Source organism: Cyprinus carpio, chromosome A23 (genome assembly GCF_018340385.1).
Source record: "Cyprinus carpio isolate SPL01 chromosome A23, ASM1834038v1, whole genome shotgun sequence".
Lineage (NCBI taxonomy): Eukaryota > Metazoa > Chordata > Actinopteri > Cypriniformes > Cyprinidae > Cyprinus > Cyprinus carpio.
In genome coordinates, this window is record NC_056594.1 from 4169304 (window position 1) to 4187319 (window position 18016).

Genomic DNA, 18016 nt, shown 5'->3' on the forward strand with positions numbered 1-18016 from the left:
TCTCAAAGAGCCTTGCATCATTGCTTCCGCCTCTCGTGTCATGACATTCAGGGTCTGAAATCATTACATTCAGTTTGCACTGAAGTATACTCTTTTTAAAAGTATGCTAAAGTTTATTTATTTTTCACAAGGGGAAAGTCAAGTGCTGAAGAGAAAGCCACTCAGTTCAGATGTTAGGAACAATAGCACCACGAAGTGACTGTATTTGTGGATACATAACACACGTGTGTGCGGATACAGTGAGAGGGCAGGAGCATTTGAGAATGCCCCGAGGGAGAAATGTGCACTTGTTCACACTGCTCTCCATCTGCTCTCTGTGAGGACGTCAGCGTGACAGAATATGCCATCTTTCAAGCGCGAAGAGCCAGTTGTACTGTTACTCATGCCAAATTATCTTATAGCCTTTTATTAGAAAGGAGAACACCTCCCGTGTGCCTTTTGTTCCTTTTCATTATATTGCCTGCTCTCCTCTTTGTTTAACACCCTCCCTTTTGTGTATTTGTGTGTGAAAAATAAGGCACATTCTGCCTTGTATGTCAATCCCCTAAGGACAGTATCATATTAACTGTAGTTTCTCATTTACTTTTGTTTGTTTTCCTTCAGTGCAGAGCATCCTGTACCCTGAAAATCTGGCAGAGTGTGCATTACCCTGGACATGACGTCCATGCCAACACTTTACACCAAGAAAGACATTGGGCTCCGTTCCAAAAGCCAACTGCCTCATTTTGCTTTTAGCATATTCTTAAGCTAAAAACACTGAACACTAATAAGCATAAAACATTTCACACACAAATATTGTGTAAAAAAAAAATATAATAATAAAAAATAAAAATAATAATAAAAAAAATTATTTATATTAGACTAAACTTACTTTTTACTGACTTAAAAAAAATGTTAATTAAATACTTTTTTTTTTAAATTACTAAATTGCAACTTACAAATGTGTAATTATAGATATATTTAAATACATTGCAGACAAGATTCTTTAGAAATGACATTAAAGCATATCCTAAATATAAAAACTGTTTTATATTTATACATGAAATATGCTCTATTTAACTGGTCAGTGGAAGAACACATTCAATATAGTTTCTGTTTTGGAGAAATTAATGGAGCTTTTGATTCAGTCTCTTGTAATTGTCAATTTGGTCTCAGATGCTTCTACAAAACAAAACACACACACACACACACACACACACACACACACACACATACACCCATATTATATATATATATATATATATATATATATATATTTATGTTTTGTTTTGTTTTGTTTTGTTGAAGCATCGGAGACAAATTTGACACTTAAATGAGGTAAACTGGGACATGTTTTGCCATTGGGATGACTGGGAAAAATGTCATGATTAATCTGAATTCACCTTATAGTTTTCCCTCTGGAAACATAAAAAGCACACAGGAACTCAGCATTGTTCAGCGGCAGGTTGCAACGTGACACTGTCCCTTTAAGCCGCGAAGGGCTTTGCCACAGTGGGTCAATTCACTATCTTCTCTTGGGCGTGATGCCATTTGTCGGGAAGGCTGTCAGAGAGAGCAGGCCAGCCAGGAGATCCATTAGTCTAGACTGCCATATTCAGGCAGGGGAGAGGGGTAGAGGACAGAGCTGGAACCCTCGGGTCAGGAGGAGATGTATGCCAGGCCACTGAACTCTAACACCCTACTTCAGGCTCATAATTAAAGTTACAGATTAAAGATGCAGTCATGTTTTCAACACTTGGCAGCCAGCCCACATCCTTTTGAGTATAGGGACAGGAAATGGAGAGGTTCAAGTAGTCCAGGCTTTAGATGGAGCTGTTGATGCACGGGAGGCCCTCAAAGGGCACACATACATTTAAACATGACATATTATTTAAAAGTTGTGTTAATTTATTATGTGGTCAAAATAAAGTGAGAAAAAAAGTTTTACTGGGTAAATGCACTGGATTAATGTACACACATAAGTTCATAATGCATGCATTATGAATAGAAAATTGCTTCAGTTTGCACTATAATGTTGTGTCATATTTAAAATATATTAGAACTAACTTGGATGAACTGACGTTATTAGCACTACAACAAATGCTGCAATACTTCTCCATCTTGTGGCACATATTGGTAACTACACAGAATAGAATAAAATAGAATAGAATAGAATAGAATAGTTAAAAGTTAAATATTATTAATTGCTAAATAAAATAAAATTAAATAATATTATAAACCTGATACTGTACACCAAAAGGTACAATTGCTAAGAATGTTTTATGCAGGAATTATGATGAACGGAACTAATGTTTTGAAATTAATGTTTTAAAAATGAAATTATCAATACAGAAAGGTGAAATTACAAAAAAAAAAAAAAAAAAAAAAAAAAAAAGGATAAGATATATGATATGAAATCCAACACACTTTATCTACCCCAAACCACAAATGGTAACACTTTAGTTTAGGGACCATTTTTCAATATTATATTGTCTGTTCATTAGTACTTATAAAGCACATATTAATGCCTTCTTCAGCGTGACCATGTTCTAGATCCCTTAATCCTACCACATACCTAAATTTAACAACTACCTTATTAACTATTAATAATCAATTAGGAGTTTATTGAGGGAAACTCTTAGTTAATAGTGAATTTGTGTTCCCTAATCTAAAGTGTTACCTCAAAAATTGTTTTCCAAAAATTAGTATAATTCAGTTTGTTTTTATTTAGACAGAACACATTTTTACAAGCTCAAAATGTGCTAGTAAATTTTACAAACAATTGCAAAAAAAAAAAAAAAAAAACAGCAAGTAACACATTGAACTGAACGTTAAATTTTGAAGTAGAAAACACACACAAAGCTTACTTTAGTAATCATTGCTTTATTTATGACTTAATAAATCTATGTCATGTTATAACATGACATGAAACAATGACTTTTATGGACTAAATGGTAATGTATTGTGCTATATTCCTGTTTTTAGTTAATACAAATGACATTTACTTATGTGTGAGCTTCATGTAGCAAATCCCCTAAAGAGACATGTGGACCCCTCTAATTCTGATGACAATCCTATAAAATCTTCCAGTGGGGCTTTGCAGGTGGATGGGTAAGATCTCCAGGGACTGGTTTTGTAATGGTTTGTCTCCCATTGACAGATGGCATGCTAAAGCTAAATGCATGCTGGGAAACAGCACTCTCATCTTGGGGAAGTCGTGGCCTAGTGGTTAGAGAGTTTGACTCATAACCCTAAGGTTGTGGGTTTGAGTCTTGGGCAGGCAGTACCACGACTGAGGAAGGCACTGAACCCCCAACATTTGCGATCAGTGCTCTTCACTTGATGCCTCTGCAGAAAGAGATCTTAAAGGAGGTTTGGACAGAAGACAGGTAAGTAGTGCTTTACTACAAATACTGTCATAAATGTGTCTGCTTTGCTAATAATGCTGATTTATCTCTTAGTCTTCCTAACAATTACTCCAAAAGGTCAATACGGGTGAGTTATACATCAAGTGTACAGTTTGTTTGGGTAGTCTGTGCATGTCTCAGTCTGTCTCCATTCAAGTGCAAGTCTGTTTTAATGTGGGTCTAAAAGTGTAAGAACACACTGAAAATCTACCCCCCCCCCCCCCCCCATTTAAACTCCCGATAAATAACAATTTGGATCATCAGGCTTTACACAAACTTATGGAGCTGATGCAGTTTGAGAGTTGATGTCATTAATGAAAAGGGCTTCAAACCATATTATGAAATTCATGTTAATTTCTTAAATTCATTGTTTCACTAATAATCTGTACTCTCAGAAAAAAAAAGGTACACAACTGTAACTGGGTCGATACAGGTGTCTGGCAGTACCTTGTCAAACATGTACCATGTAGGTAATGATATGTCCACTTTAGGTACTAATATGTAACTCTGAGGAACTAATGTGCACCCTTCAGATAAATAAGGTACAAAGGTGTACCTTTTGAAAAGTGTACTGCTTGTACCTTTTATCTGTGAGTGTAATGAAGTAAACACATACTGCGGTCATGTTTACTGTGTCAGTATGTTCCTCTTGTGTTGTTTTGGTTGCTCCTGAAGCAGATGGGCTTAACACTAAATCCTATTATCAGGTTCTCTAGACTAAACTACAGTAGCTTTCATAATCAGCCACACTGATGCCACACTCAGCATATACTCATATAAACACACATGACAGCTTCATCTGCTCTCTTGCCTGGACTTTTACTATTGAACCAATGTCATCTCAACAACCATGTCTTCAGAGAAGGTACATCTTAGCTGTCGTGTCTTATAGCTGAAAAGAGCTTCTAGTTTCTAAACGCAGTTACAAATGTCTTGAAGTTGTATGATACTGGATGTTTTAGGTAGTAAAGGAGCAAATACTGAGAAAATGTTTACTAATTGTATACCAGGCATAAATACTGTATAGCTCTGTGAAGGTACTAAACAAGCCTAGGTTTGTCATATCAAGTTAATGCCCGTCTGTTTGATTGATTATGGTTTTGTGTCAACATACTTGTGTCTGTTTGTTCTTTTGCAGGACATAACTAGCAGTAGGTTGGGATTTACATAGTGTTCAAGAGCCTTATAACCAGTTTATCTGCCAATATGCAATTTTAAGAGCCTTATAGTATTGGCCAATTTGTAAATTGTAAGATGGCAGGTAGCAATCCATAAGACTAAGCCTAAATAAGTCTAGGGAACATTTAGCCTTTAAGATATGTATAGTTCATAATATCTTGATTGACTGAATTGGCTCTTTGATCATCAGAATGATTGTGTTTTCCTGTCAGCAAGGATTTAGAAAGGCTTTAGAAAAGGAAAGAATTGATTTCATAAAATCGACAGCACATGAATTCAGTTTGTTCTTGTTGTTGTTCTGGTTCCTGGTACCTGTAAATGAAAGTAGTAAATCAAATTGTTAAGAATAACTTTTATTGTTAATAACTTTTATTTAGTTGTTTCAATGCCAAACATTTTCTTGAAAAAAAGAAATTAAAAAAATAATAACAGATTTCCATGTTTAATATTTGTAAATGTTTGTTTTTCAAAACCAGGAAATATTGTATACATCTGTTTCCTTTTCACTGAATATCTTGTTACATTATTAACCATAAAGGGAGAAGAAAGGGAGAGAGAATATGTCAGAGAGGGGTTGGTTGAGGCCATTGGAGCACGGCACTGAAACTCACTGACCCTAGACATGGCTGAAATTATGAAAATGCCTAAACATTAACTCTAATTAAAAAAATAGCAAGTCAGTATTTCTCAGCCAGCCAAGCTACTGCTTTTGGATACTTGTCAAACAGAAGCTCACTTACATTAAAAACTGAATCTACTGTGACTAACGGTCTATGAAGGGGTTTTCCATAAAGTTAAATAAAATCCCCATGGCGGCAGTAATCAAGGATCTCACTGTCTTTGCTCTTTGTTAAAGTGAGGTCTATAAATACTCATTTAAGATCGTAACTAATCAGATTATATGCTCCCCACTCCGTGCAGTATGCAAGCAGGCTGTGACGTCCGGCCTACATTGTGTGAGAATTGGACTTTGTCCAAATGCTTAACCTAGTCTGGCCTCCCTCAGCGTTCTGTACATAAGAGGTCACGTCTTAAACCAATGTGCCACATCCACTCAAAAGATTTAACCCCCTTTTGAGCAGTGTTTGATTGAACAGAAAATTTTACTTATTATTTGCCTTAAGAAAGGTGTAAACAATATGATCATTACATTACGAAGATGCACTGTGAAATGTTTAATGCATTAAAAAGTTGCTTAATGAACAGCTTAAATATTTGTGTTTAATAATAGACTCAAGTAAGCCATGCACTTTTCTAATTTATCCTGTACATCATTTTGCTTGCTTTCATTGATGTGTGGCAATGGGTAAGTTAAAATTTCTGCATAAATGTACACAGCCATTCAAAAAAATTTACAAGTATGCAAAGAAACCTTAAAAAATGAATGCCATTTATTCTCTTTATTTACAGTGTAGAAGATAAAAAAGAAGAAGCCGGAGGCAGATTCTGGAAAGGCCAAAGGAGCTGAAGCTAAACCGAAAAAGAGCAAAGCTAAAAAGAGTGAAGAGTTGTCAGGTGAAGAGGACAGGACGCCCTTAAAGAGTCAGTCTGATACAAGCATGCATTTAACTGTTGTGACTTCATCTTATATGATCTGGATTATTTGGATGCTTTTTAAAGGGTCATGAACTCCCCCGTTTCAGCACTGGTTAGTTCTCACCACAGTTTTAAAAAATGCTTATTCTGTGGTGTTTATATAAGCCTTTTGACGGGTTGTGTCACAGAGCTGTAAGAACGGTTATGTTCACCAAGTCAATGAATCGCGTTTGTGCCGAACTCTAATTACAAAGCAAAAACAAATGCTCTTTCGATCCATGAACATTTCTCTCAGTTAATATATGCAATCTCACAGTCTGAAGCATCTGTCATAGCAAATCAACACATGCTGTTGTGAATAATTAAGCGAAGCTCTTCTCATAGGATAAGGTCTCGTGAATAATTTAATAGGCACAGACGTGTCATCAATGTACTGTAGTCCACTGCCACGTCACAAACTGTGACCAACACAATGTAGATTTTAAACCCGGAAGATGAAAATTGTGCACAAAAACTTAAAATTAACCAGTTTTCTCCAACAGTTAAAATTATTGGATGCTAGCATTGTCTTCTATGATGTGCAACACAAACTCCCTTGCTAATATCTAAAAAAAAAACGTAGTCTGGGGTTTCACGACCCTTTAAGAAATGTAATAAACAATGATTACATAGACATTGAATTTCCACATGTTCAAGTTACTGCTCTGAAAGACATAGAGTGTGAACATCATTGCATTAGATTATAAAAAGCAAAACATTTGACAAAAAGAAGCTTGCAAGTTTTGAATTGACAGACTTTATTTTGGAAGTTAGTTCACAGTTAATGAGATGAACTATGTGGTTACTAGGGCTGGGTATCGATTCAGATGTCCCGATTTGATTCGGTTTTGATTCACAAGCTCTCAATTCGATTTGATTCGGTTCTTGGTAGTTTTAATACAAATGCTACTGATAATTCTAAAAAATGAACAGTAAACATCATTTTACAAATGATGAATTTATAAAAAAGAAATTAAGAGCAACAGGCCTGTATTTTAAACCTTTCCTCTTTTTTTTGTATAGGCTCAATTTTTAAACAATAATGGGGCCATATAAAATTTTGTTCTTAAATTTTCTTGTAATCTGATGAAGGCATAAAACAATTTAATTTATCCTAATAAAATCAAAAACCCTTTTATTTTTTTATCAAACAAAGTCCTGCACAACAGAATTAAGTTTACTGTTAAAATGAAAAAGAAACCAAATGCAATTATTCCTTAAAAAAAAAAAAAAGATTCATTAATATTTATTAGTAGTATTAGTAGCAGCAGCAGCATTGTTGTTACATTGAGTCATAAGACTGCTAAATAGTAATATATTTTAGACAGATCCTTCACATTAAACTAAACTTTTATTTTGACGGGTTGCCGTAGGAACTTGCAGCTGCTGTGTTTGTGATATGATGGTAGTTTTGTCAAATTAAACTGTAAAATGCTACTGAAGTTACTCTCAGAGCAGCTGGGGATGAAATTCATGTATTCATATCATCATAGTGAGATTACAGAGGCTGTGAAAAACATGATTGTTGTCGACAGTTGTTTTGTAAAAAATTCATTCATTCATTCATTCATTGCGGAAATTATGGCGCCTTCACGCGTGATGTCAAATGCTTCCGCAGATTTTTAGTAATACTATAGAATTTTACCTGAGCATTGCAAATCATGCATATTGCTTTGTTCTAGGTTCTTGTCAACATATCCGCCACTGAATGAGTAACATTGTGCAAGGTAAATAAGAGGGCGACATCTAGTGGAGAAGACTAATGAAAAATAGTCACATTAATCAGATCTTCTTTTTAAATGTTTGCTGAAATAAATATAGGAAAAGATCGATTCGTGGCTTTTGAGATTTGAAATCGAATCAATGTCATTTAAAAAAAAACGATTATTCGAAAAATCTATTTTTTTTGCCCAGCCCTAGTGATTATACTCTGCTAGGACACATTGATCAGTCATTGATCATAAGTGCACTGACATTAGAGTCAGAACACTTTTTAGGACCACTGTCAGTTTGTATTGGAATGCTCCATGGTTGCTAAAACAAATGTTTATTTTGTAACTTCTCAGCAGAGAGCAAAGCTGTAAAAAAGAAATCCGAGAAGGACAAAGAAGAGGCAACAGAGAAGAATACAAAAAAGAAGCCCAAGAGTACTCCTAAGAAGAAGAAAGGTATTTGTGATTTTTAATTCATCAACTGGGACAAATATATTAAACATGAAGTTCCATACAACCATTTTCAAACCAGTGGTCCAATAGAGGAGCAGAGATGCTTGACCCATCCCAGTATCTTGGGTCATACACAGAGAATGAAGTGGCATATTTTTCCTTAATACTGTATGAAATATTTTAAACTGGATGTTTAATAGAAGACATAGTGTCTCATGCACCCGATCATTCATAGGTGCATCGGTTAAAAGTGAAAAGTGTAAAAATCCTGCACACTACTCGAATTGGTATCATTATGAAATTATTAGGAACGTTTCGGTCAATCAGCCTTCCTCAGGCTTACCATAAGTAGTTTAACCGTTTCCAGTGATTTCTATAATACCTGTAAAAAACTGTCTGCTTGGATTCTCAATTATTATAATAGAAGTTGCATTCTTTGACATGTTTATTATTATTATTATTATCATATTTTATTTTAATTTACTTTTTGCATGAAAAAATGCCATGTGACTAAAGAGTCTGGACAATGGCTGGTGGCACCACAAGTGAAAGAAAGAAAAATGCCGGCCAAGGATGTGTTCAGCAGGACCAGTTTTAGGATATAAAAGATATATTTAGGATATATTTAGGATTCATTGCCTTGTGGGGAAGTCGTGGCCTAGTGGTTAGAGAGTTTGACTCATAACCCTAAGTTTGTGGGTTCGAGTCTCGGGCCGGCAATACCATGACTGAGGTGCCCTTGAGGCACCGAATTCAAGGCACCAAACCCCCAACTGCCACAGCATAAATGGCTTCCCACTGCTGTGTGTTTGCACTTTGGATGGGTTAAATGCAGAGCATGAATTCTGAGTATGGGTCACCGTACTTGGCTGTATATCACGTCACTTTATCATTTGTCCTTTAATATTGATGTCTCAGATTCTGATGATGATGAGGAGGATGACGAAGAGGAGACCTCACAGAAGAAAACTAAGAAGAAAACCACCAAAGAGAGCTTCCCTGCTGGCACCAATGTAAAGAAATCAAAGGCCAAAGGTCAGCTGAGCCTATTCACACTTGAATGCATTCTAATGAGCGAGGCCAAGGTTCATTTTGAGTTTTGGTCCATTAGTTTCAACAGTCAAGCAGCATTTATGTTATTATAAGAGTCCCTTTGAGCTTTGCTGGGGGGTTGGGAGTGTTTTCCAAGAGTATATCAAGAGTATTTTTGGTCTCAGAAATCCTGAAGCTTTTGGTTTTTTAGTTTGTTTTTCCCCCTCTGAGCAAACAACATTAGGTATCGAGTCAGAGGAAACTGTTAGACAATGGCTTCAGTGTGTGCAACTCTTAATGTCATTATGTACACATGCATGGGGGTTTGCTGCTCAGGAAGAGGATTAGCACTAGATCTTGTGAGCTAAGAAGATTAGCCAGAACAATACAGCAGAGCTGACTTAAAGATCACCACTCTGCTTTATCTATGAGCTGAAGTGGGGGATTTCAAGTGAATTTGACTCTTGTTTTCAGTTACACTTTAAGTGATTCATTTGCTCATCTTGTAAAGGCTTGGCCTCATTTTTTTCATTTTGTTAAAAGACAGATGGTGAGCTCCTCAGGGGGTGTCTGATCAAGCCACTCGGATAAGTGGAGAAACGACTTCACCAAATGGAAAACAAATTCCAGCTGCTAACTAATACATTTTAGCAGGCATTCAGCAATGACCTAGATGAGTGAAAACCTTCACAGATGACCTCCTCTGGGGCTCCTGAGGGGAATGCGTTCAGGTTTTATTAACCCTTGTATGGTGTTTGGGTCTGTGGGACCAGTTTTAACTTTTTGTCAAAAGAAAAATGATACGATTAATTATTTTTTCAAACTCATACTAATCAGAACAAATTTTCAGTGACCACTCACTGTACACCTCGCTACACATTTATATTACATACAGGATGCTCGGGACCACTGGACCTGGGGCTAATAAAAGAGTGGAAATGTTAGGTCCTGTGTACCTTCACTCTGTCCTCCTATTGTTTGGGCCTGCTATTAGTGTGTGTGGGTGGGTGTGTGTATGTGTGTGTGAGAGAGAGTCTGTGATAGTGTGAGTGTAAGTGTGAGTTTTGTGTTTGGGTTAAACATTTGAGCAAGTTTAATGTGTGATGAGCATGTTTCAAAAGTTTAACGAAGATTGTGGGTGGAGGAAAGACACAGGCATTAGAATGAATGGGACTGAGACTGAGCTATCGCTGTTTTGACATTCAAACTGAAACTCTCTGGTTGTCCTCTATGTACTGAGCCATTAGCAGCATAATTTCCATATTGAAAAACACTGCTCTTCAGCTGGAAGTTAAGCTGATTTTCTGGAGGTGGCACACCTGAATAACCCCAGGGAGTTCTGGGAACCGGTCCTAACTTGACAATCACACAAGGACTCTCAGCTAAATACCCTGTGAACAAACTCTATATGAGCTTCAGTGACTCATACATCAACTTGTAGGTTTTGTTGTAGGCGAGCTACTGTAGAGGAAAATACTGAGATATCTCATTTTTAATTGACCATTTTATCTCTGCAGAGAGTAAAGGTGAATCAGAAAGCAAACGAAAGACAGCCAAGGCTAAAAAGGAGCCAGCTTCTATGTTTCAGATAAATGGAAATAAACCAGATTTTATCACAAAAAAGAAAGGTAATTTGAAACACTGTACATTAATGATAGTATTGCTAAAGACAGCTATTGTGGATCTCAAAAAGACTGCCAAGAATATGCCTGGGTCATATTTTACCTCAAAATCAAAACCAAAATAAAATATATATTAATCAAATTTGCTATCTAATTATGCAATCCTATTTTCTGTAAAGTGAAACAAAGATATATCATTTAAATTTGTAAGTATTTATACATAATGGTAGTATTTTAATTTATGGTGATTTAATAAAAAACCCTGCCTGGAAAAAAGAAGAAGAAGAAAATGAAAATGAACTGAAAAATTAAAAAAATAATAATAATAATAAAAAAATAGATATTAATGGAACACAGACACACACACAAATCAACAGGTGCTAAAACTTTACATATTTTATTATTATTATTTTGGAGTTAATTATGACCTGAACATTTCTTGGGATGTATCATTAAAGGGGTGGTTCAGTGTGTTTTTTTTTTTTTTCTAGGCTTGCTTGTGTTTATGGGGTGCAGTCTAATGTGTGTTAATGCTTCATTGAAAAATAAAAAAATAAACAAAAAAAATGCATTATCGTTCACATAATTTACCTTTATTCCACACTGCTCTGTCCCTTCTCTGAGAAACGCGCTGATCATTTCCTGCTTTTATGAAGCCCCTGCCTCAGAAATAGGTGATGGGCTCTAATTGGTTAGCTTTCCCAGTGTGTTGTGGTTGGCTAAACCGCCTCTAGTCCGCGTTTATACGTTCCACCCCTCTCCGCAGTGGCATGTGCTCCCGGTTGTATTGTAAACAAGGCGTTGTTAATATCGCTTATCAGTTTAAGCCCGATTGAGAAGCAGATGATATTATTGAGGATCGTGCAGAACCTGTGCAAGCACGGCTTTTAATGGTAGGCCTATGTTTTTTGCTTGTTGTTATCTCATACTTTTAGATACACTGTTATTTGTAAATGCTACTGCTTATGTTAGCTTTTAATATATGGCTTTATCCTGATTAAAGCTTTAATACAGTAAGGCAACATATCTCCATCCTTCCTCATCAAAGGAAGTTCCTGATGTTTGCTTTTGGGGCCAAAAGCCTACCAATATCAATTCTTTCTTTGGCCTTGCACTCTCACCCCACACTTTCACGACTCAACCACATCGATGATTGGTTGATATTAGCTCAATCAGAGCGGATGGTGAGTTCGACATCGAGATGTCGTTCTCACTCACATGAAAGAGCTGGGGTTAAGACTTAATGCCAAAAAAAGTATGTTTTCTTCAGTACAGAGAACCACTTATCTAGGGGTGGTGTGGGATTCGACCATGGTGCAGGCACACATTTCTCCTGCTCGGATCGAGTTTATCCTCACCGCAGTCATGAGAATAAGAGAAGGCTCACTGTCAAGCAGTTCCAGACTGCTGGGTCTGATGGCAGCTGCATTCAAAGTGATAACTCATGGCCTCCTGTACATGAGACCCCTGTAGTGGTGGCTCATGACCAAGGGGTTCTCCCCGAGGGGAAACCCGTTTCGCATGATCAAGGTCACGTGGAGATGCCTACATGCCTTGGACATGTGGAGGAAACCTTGGTTCTTGTCTCAGGGCCTGCTGCTGGGTGCTCCTTGTCACCACGTAATGCTAGCAATGGACGCGCCTCACCGGTTGGGGTGCGGTCATGAGTGGCCACCCTTCCCGCAGTCTGTGGAGTGGTCGCCATCTGACATGGCATATAAACTTCCTGGAGATGCTGGCTGTGCTTCCAGCACTAAAACACTTTCTCCCAGACCTAGAAGGTCACCATGTGTTGGTGTGCACTGACAACACAGTGGTGGTCTCTTATATCTCGTTTGTGATGTCACGAACCCAAGAAGTAACTTCTTGTAGTCCCTACCAGCCATTTCTGTAGGCATTAAACTACCAGAATTTTAAAAGATGATATCTCCGTTTGCATCGATCTTTCAGCTTCGTAACTTTGCAGATATTGTTTATGCTCAAACAGCAACATTACACACTAACTAACGTTAAAAAAGTGAAATCGCAATGAACCACCCCTCATAATTTGTAATACCAAAAAAAAAGTAGTGTGTTATATAAAAAGTGAAGTAGTGTAATATAATGCATGCTTGTACACAGTTATTTGACGAATATTTATTACTAAATAGTGTAACTGTGAAATTTGTTGACTAAATCTTGTAAGCATCTGCTCCAGCCACGAAGTCGGACAGTGATGAGAGTGAGCCAGAGACTAAACCCAGCAAGAGCAAAAAGAAATCCACTGCCAACTCCAGCTCGATGTTTCAGGCAGGAGGAGACAAAGAAGACAAGAAAAAAGACAAGAATAATAAGGACAAAGAAAAGAACAACAGGAAAAAGAGTAAGTAAAAGACTAAGCGTAAACGCCCTCTTTGCACAGAAAACTGTTTGTTCGAAACATTTGGACAAAAGCTCAAGAACTGCAAGTACATGTGCTTCCCCACAGCCAGACACAGCATAACTTACTTCTAGACTTACTTCATATGTTATGCTTATTGTAATATACAAACTAGACTAATAACATTGTAATCTTCTGGATGCAACAACAGTATCTTTAACACTGTCATGATCAATTTCTGGCAGAAATTTAATTGTTTTGAAACAAGCATTTTAGGCCATGTAATGTACACACAGTGAATGGTCTTTTTGGACTGTGAAAAAAAAAATCACATTTCTTGTAACTACAGAAAAAAAGAAAAAATAATTGTAATTTTATCACACTGTTCATATATCAACATAAAAGATTCTCATTGTAGACGCTGCTAAATCAGATGAAAGTGATGATGAGGATACAGAAATTCCCAGAAAGAAGAAAGGCAAAGGGAGGAAAAGTAAGAAGGTACGACTCCTGTAAACTGAGGCAGTGACATCCTGAGGGAAAGAATGTATAATCTGAATAATCTGAATAGTATCATATCTCTTGTGACAGGATGAGAGGCCTCCATCACCAGAGATTGAATTCGATGACCTTGAGGAGTTTGTTCTTCAGCCTGCACCTCAGGGAATCACCATCAAGTGTAAAGTGATGCGAGACAAGCGTGGCATGGACAGAGGCTTCTACCCCACCTATTACCTCCATTTAGACAATGACAAGAAGGTGACTTGCTCTCACTTTTAAATCAAATTCATGCAGAACTTCTGACAATTCTACAAGGTTTTCTAGTGAATGACATGATAGTTAAAATGCAAGGCTCTCATAAATCGCCAACACAAATCAATGACTATCTTGAGATAATCTTCCACCCCATCCTGCAGGTTTTTCTATTGGCTGGTCGAAAAAGAAAAAGGAGTGCAACGTCAAATTATTTGATATCCATAGATGCCACTGACCTGTCTCGGGGTGGAGAAAATTTTATTGGAAAGTTGAGGTAACTTGCATGATATAAAATGTACCAAAATAAGTATGCATAATTTCTGAACCACTGAGCTTTCTTCTTTGATTTGTGGTTTATCTCTTTAGGTCCAATCTCATGGGTACCAAGTTCACAGTGTTTGACAATGGTCTCAACCCTGACCGTGCCCTCAGAGACATGTCTAACGCCCGGCAAGAGCTAGCGGCTATCATTTACGTAAATACTAACTTCATTTCCACAACAGTTATCCTTGAGGTTAAAAAAAAAAATTGTCAGAAGTTTTAAAGGAGATACGGTTGTTTCTGTCCAGGAGACAAATGTGTTGGGGTTTAAAGGGCCCAGAAAAATGGCTGTGATCATTCCAGGCATGGATGACGACAACGAGCGAGTGCCGATATGTCCACGAACAGTGAGTTCAGTTACTAATGTACTGCTATATCTGACTCTGACATGCAACAACAAAGGCAAGAAAATAAATTCTCCAAAACTCCAAAACTCCATGTACTCCAACAAAGATGTACTTATACTGTGTATAAAATTAACTGCAGTTTCCAGCTGAAATGAACACTATAGTGGCAGTAAAACACCAACAACGTATTTTCCACACAAATCACAATTACAGGGGCCGATGATCGATTAATAAAGACTCATGTTTCCTTGCCCAACACTGTATTATGACCTCAAAACACTTTTACCATGGCACATGATTTGTAAACTAAAATATTTTGATGTTTGCATCACATAACCAGCTCCATATGTTTGGCTTTTCTTATGTGGTAAACCTGCTTGGTAGGGCATCTGGTACAGCATTGCACTTGCGATATGAAACATTTGCTTATAAGACCTGTCAAACGTGTCACAACAATAGCTTGAAGATTTGGAGAAGAAAGCTAAAATGGCATGGTTGCTTTAGCAAATAGACACAGAATGTGTGTAAACGTGAGACGCAGGGCAGTTGAATGAAAAAGCAACTTTAACTTGTATATTTCTTTAAACTTCTTTTAATGTAAGCGCCACATTTTTAGAATGTGTCATTCGTGAGATGTTGCAAATCATGCGAGCGCAATGGTCAAATATGTGAATGTTTGCATAGAAAAACAATGGAAAAGAAGTGTACTGTATTTACATGCAAAAATGCATTCTGTGTGAACGTCCCCTTACCATCACCCATGATGTCCCAAAAATGATGGCTAGTTAGGCAGTTCAGCTAACATAGAAACTCAATTACAATACTCATTGCAACGACCAAATCATTCATGCACAGCAAATTCATGCAAAACAAACTATTTTCCCTTTAGGACAACGACAATATACTTATGCGCTACCAAAACAGACAGATGGACAACCTAATTGAACTCCACAACAAAACTCCAGTTTGGAATGATGACACCACTTCCTATGTCCTCAACTTCTCTGGTCGGGTCACACAGGCCTCTGTCAAGAACTTCCAGATCGTCCACAGCAAAGACAGTAAGTAATACTGGTGATACTGATAAATATTTACCTCTTCAACTGGGATACATCAAAAAGATTACAACTTTACAATAGAACAAAATGTATGAAATTGGACCTTTTCTAGCATATGTTGCATTGATTATTCCATATTGTGCTCGGTTGTTACCATGGCATGAATATAAAAACTAACCTGACTGTAAGTGGTTTTATTTTCAGATAGCTAAATTGTGATGCAGTTTGGAAGGGTAGCAGACGATGTGTTCACTCTGGACTATAATTACCCCATGTGTGCAGTGCAAGCCTTTGCCATCGCTCTGTCCAGTTTTGATGGCAAACTAGCCTGCGAATGAACAAAATTCTATGCCCAAGAGTTAAATCTTTGCAATCAACACAGGATAACTTCATCATCTGGAAGGAAGATGAAGGAAGATGTGCGATTTGACAATGTGGGACATTTTTATGATTTCCACTGTGCCTGAATGTGATATGTGCAAGCATGTATGTAATGCAGGCTACATAAAATGACTGAAAGTGACTGGAAAACTATTTGATTATACTTTCTGTTGTACTGAGATTTATGAATGTAAATGAGATTTAATTTGTTTTATAATAAAGGTGCATGTAAATGATAATAAATGATGCAATGTATATTTTTCTCTAAAACATCTGAGATGCAAAACATATGTAAATATACATGTGTGTGCATTTAAAAGTCATTTTTAAAAATGTTGCGTAAAATGTATTAGAGCGTTTACTCAAATTGGGTTTTCAAACTGTGGGTCACTTGGCTGCAGCTGAATTAGCGTTTAAATGACACACACACTCACACAGTTCAGTCTTGGGCTGCACGATATAGTCTACCAACATTAATTACGAATTGCGATATCCTTAGTGTGATTTTCGAATTGCAATTAAGTCCGCGATTTAAAACATGCGTTGCGTGTTTTGAAGCACGGGCGCGCACGAGTTGTAATTACAGTGAGGCTCTCAGAGCAACGTCATTATTAAAAGGTTCAATCGGTCCGCATTATTAATGAGAAAAAAATCGTTCACTTCAGTGCGCTGTATTCTGCATGAGATTGCATACACCAGAAAATTCAAATGTTACGAAAATGGTTTCAGGTAGGCTATGTTCATTCATTTCTATCGTCTGTTTGAACTGCACTGTTTTGGTTCGGGAAACGGTCTGTAAAAAGCATTTTACATGTACGGGGTGAGCAGGGCATAAACGTAGGGTTAATTGTAACACTACAAGATTTAAACATTTCCACATAACAAAATTTACAAAATTTCGCAATATTTCCTTGACATATCATCTCTATATAGAGAAAAAAATGTGCCAAAGTTCAAAAATCTTTTAAAGATATTGCTGAACATTTATTTAACCTTTGCAAAAGTAAATTTCTGACTAAAGTAAATTTGTCATCTCGTTTTTTAGTGTTTATTTTAAATCAGATGCATCTGTTTATTATTTTTACCTATTTCACAATTATTTTTATCTCCAAACTGTTTTAGATAGTTCTGCTTTACTTCTTATGCTTTCCTAAAAAAGTGTTGGATTGTGCACCGCTTTCCCTTACACACAAACACGGAAGGACCATGAATGCATTTTCTGCGCTGAACCCCGCGATGAGTTTAACAACACGCAGCGCAGATTACAGTTCACTGGAGTGAGCCTGTATCACGTTTTTATGGAAGTTTCATATTTTAACATCTGTAAACAAAGAAATTAAAACTTAAATATTTGTACACTCAAATAAAATTGTTATTTTTCTTAAATACTTAATTTCTGTCATATCAAACTTTTAATTAAGATTAGGCTTAAAGTAATGTCAAATGTTAAAGTAAAGTAATGTTGTTTTTTTTATCTCAAATATTTTGGTGGGTCGTGAAATAGATTATACTTGTCTAGGTGGGTCGTGGAATGGAAAAGTTTGGGAACCCCTGAATTATAGTATCAAACTGTGTTTTTGTTTAAATATTTTGGTAAAATGATTATATGATTTGTTGATGTATATTTATTCGTTATATTATTTATTTATTCTCTCTATATTTCTTTATTTATTATTTACATGCATTTAGGAAATCAATGATATGTGCTTCTTTATAAATTCTATAAACCGTTTTTATAAATGCATGAAAGATACTATAGATAGTATAACACTTCGTGACACATGCCTGTCTAAAATATTATATTTTGCCCACTTTTGAAGAATTATGAGAGATTT

At 36.6% G+C, this 18016-nt stretch overlaps 1 protein-coding gene across 1 annotated transcript; it reads left to right on the forward strand.

Moving 5' to 3' along the window:
* The first annotated feature begins 1269 nt into the window (after positions 1–1269).
* Positions 1270–16781, forward strand: LOC109048642 (tubby-related protein 1-like). The gene is made up of 14 exons (XM_042712682.1): positions 1270–3368; positions 3441–3474; positions 5981–6107; positions 8207–8308; positions 9224–9340; positions 10855–10965; positions 13145–13321; positions 13737–13819; positions 13910–14077; positions 14236–14348; positions 14441–14549; positions 14644–14742; positions 15632–15803; positions 16005–16781. Exons 1-14 carry the CDS (start codon positions 3322–3324, stop codon positions 16010–16012), a joined length of 1467 nt encoding a protein of 488 aa, XP_042568616.1. The 5' UTR covers positions 1270–3321; the 3' UTR covers positions 16013–16781.
* Positions 16782–18016: the final 1235 nt, after the last annotated feature.